This window comes from Triticum aestivum, chromosome 7D (assembly GCF_018294505.1).
Source record: "Triticum aestivum cultivar Chinese Spring chromosome 7D, IWGSC CS RefSeq v2.1, whole genome shotgun sequence".
Taxonomy (NCBI): Eukaryota; Viridiplantae; Streptophyta; class Magnoliopsida; order Poales; family Poaceae; genus Triticum; species Triticum aestivum.
This window is the reverse complement of record NC_057814.1, coordinates 14975787-14978370: the sequence shown is the minus strand read 5'-3', so window position 1 is coordinate 14978370 and position 2584 is coordinate 14975787. Positions and strand designations below refer to the sequence as shown.

General features: G+C 38.1%; 1 protein-coding gene across 1 annotated transcript in view; it reads right to left on the bottom strand.

The window, feature by feature from the left end:
* Positions 1-1375: 1375 nt before the first annotated feature.
* Positions 1376-2584, bottom strand: part of LOC123163719 (wax ester synthase/diacylglycerol acyltransferase 11) — a 10750-nt gene continuing 9541 nt past the window's right edge. The window contains exon 7 of the mRNA XM_044581074.1: positions 1376-1663. Within this exon, the coding sequence (XP_044437009.1) occupies positions 1490-1663 (174 nt within the window). The 3' untranslated portion in view covers positions 1376-1489. The remainder of the gene's footprint in view (positions 1664-2584) is intronic.

Genomic DNA, 2584 nt, shown 5'->3' with positions numbered 1-2584 from the left:
CAAAAAAGAATATACTGAGGATAATTACAAGATATGAACGAGCACCGCTAGAGACTTAAATTACAGAAAGATATCACTTACAGACAATAGCAACTGACGATAGATTTGTCGAGTGTGTCTTGATTGAATAATTGAAACATTTCTTGAAACTCAATTTACAAATCTTTTTCATGAAAGTAATGTTGTGCCTTGACTTTCGCCATCAGGGCCTCTCGCCCGTTGTTTACAACTCAACAACTCTCAGGTACCGCTCATGCAATCTATGCATTCTCTTTGATAGAAGCGGGATCTGCTGAGGCTTGACCAGAGGTTGGCCGGGGACATATTTCCATGATAGTTCCTCCTCTGTAAACCTGGGGAGATCCTCGATGCCTAGGAGCTGTTAAACCTGGGGGGCCAAGCCTGACACAAGCCTGCCACCACCCCTTTATTCCAGCCGGTTCGTGACACAAACCGGGACTAGAGGCACGCCATGAACCGGGACTAATGATCCACGCCCCTACCCGTTGGAACCGGGACTAATGGTCACATTAGTACCGGGCCGTCGTTGAACCGGGACTAATGGGGCTCACGTAAAGTCGTTTTTCTACTAGTGCACAACAGTAATTGAGGCAAAATTAATGATATTTTCTCGTACTACTAACCTGTTTAATACTTGCATGCATGTAGTCATAATGAGAGTCAACAATTGTTGATATTTTCTTGCATGCATGTAGTCATAATGAGAGTCAACAATTATTGATATTTTCTTTCATGCATGTGGCGTATTAATAATCCTAGTAAACGAAAAGAAAATTTGACTCAGGCATTAAATTTTATATTAGTACCTGTAATTTGAGTTTGTGGACTTGTATATAAAAATGAAGGGAGTGTCGTAAGTTATTGTTTGTATGACACATAATGCTATGCCGTGTCAGCAATGTTCCTGGTCGGCATTGAATGAAGCTGCATGATAACCCGACTGTGAACTACGTAAGTGGCTCCTAATTCACGGCCACACAGCCAACTGACATTTCAATACTACTATTGATGCCTTAAGTTTACGTCAGGGTTATTCTAGACGATTTTTATTCAGCACCACTAGAAATATGGTGCACTTGGAAACATCACTTGTGCCTTCCATCATGAACAAACTACGATGCCTTCAATAATAGGTGGCTTAATGGAAATTGCACGTGCGTTGTTTAGGATAAAACCGATTAAGATAATCTCATGGCAGTTAATTGTACACGCTAAGAGATAATCCAGCTTTTCACTATCTATACGTGAAAAGCCAATTGTAATCACCGATTATGCAGTAGCAGGGAAATATTTAAAACAAATCTTATATTGCCTGACATAAATAAAACATTATGATAATAGAAACACAGACGTATACTCAATTGATAGTACACAAAATACTTGTATATAGAGTTGCATATGGTTTACAAATCACATACATGATATATGTGTTGTACGAACATGGTACACCAATCCAACTGTTCATTATTCATTCATTTTGGGTCGATGTTGTTAGTTTCTGGAGGCATGCCGCATCCTTAATGAGCTTGATGGACTCAGAAAAATCTTCTAAAAGCTTGTGACAATCTGGAAATTGCGCGTCTTCTACTGCCATAATTACCTTGATAGTGCTACCATAATTTAGGTAGTGCAGGATTAAAGCCTACAAAAAAAATTCACACAATTAAATGCAAAATGGATCAAATAAACTTTTTTGAGAGTGGATTTTATAATACTGTAACAATGACGAGTTATCTTTTTGTCCAATACAGGTTTGGTCATTTTCTTTTTGATAACATGATGCACATCTATCAATTTTTTGAGGCTTTTGTAATACACAGGTAGGTAAAAACTAAACTCAACCAATAACTCTTGCATGTATATTTGGGTTTTCAAACTAAGCATATGTGGTAAGATTTATTTCTTTTGGAAGACGGTCTGAAAAAAGAAAAGCTATGCCTATGCATTAAAAAACAGTATGCCTCTCACAACGATTTAAGATCCTTGACCGTCCCATCAAACTAACCAACGCCCTGGTTTGCTCAGTGGTCCCAGCACATGTCGCGATCCATTTTGACCTTTCCACCCGTGCGTTCCAGCTGGCCCAACATTGATGGGCTGCTTCTCCCGAAATCTAGCTGGGCGTCTTCTCAACTATTGGGCCAAGACTGCGTGGCCCATAGCTTTCTTTGCTGGCCTTTTCACGGGAGAATATCAGGTGATACCATGACTCAAATGCTCCCATGATACCAGTTTGAAAACTTCAATTTCAGATGTGTCAAAAAAATTCGAAAAAATTTGTGAATGTTCATCATCTATGTGTCAACAACCCCTAAAACATCCAGATCAAAATCTAAAATACACAAAGAGAAACAAAAAAGAGAAATCCAACATGAATAGTGTCAAAAACGACACTATTCATATCTGGATTTCTCTTTTTTGTTTCTCTTTGTGTATTTCAAATTTTGATCTGAATTTTTTAGGGGTTATAGACACATATGTGATGAACGTTCACAAATTTTTTCGAATTTTTTTGACTCATCTAAAATTGAAAATTCTAAAATAGTATCATGTCATGGTATCA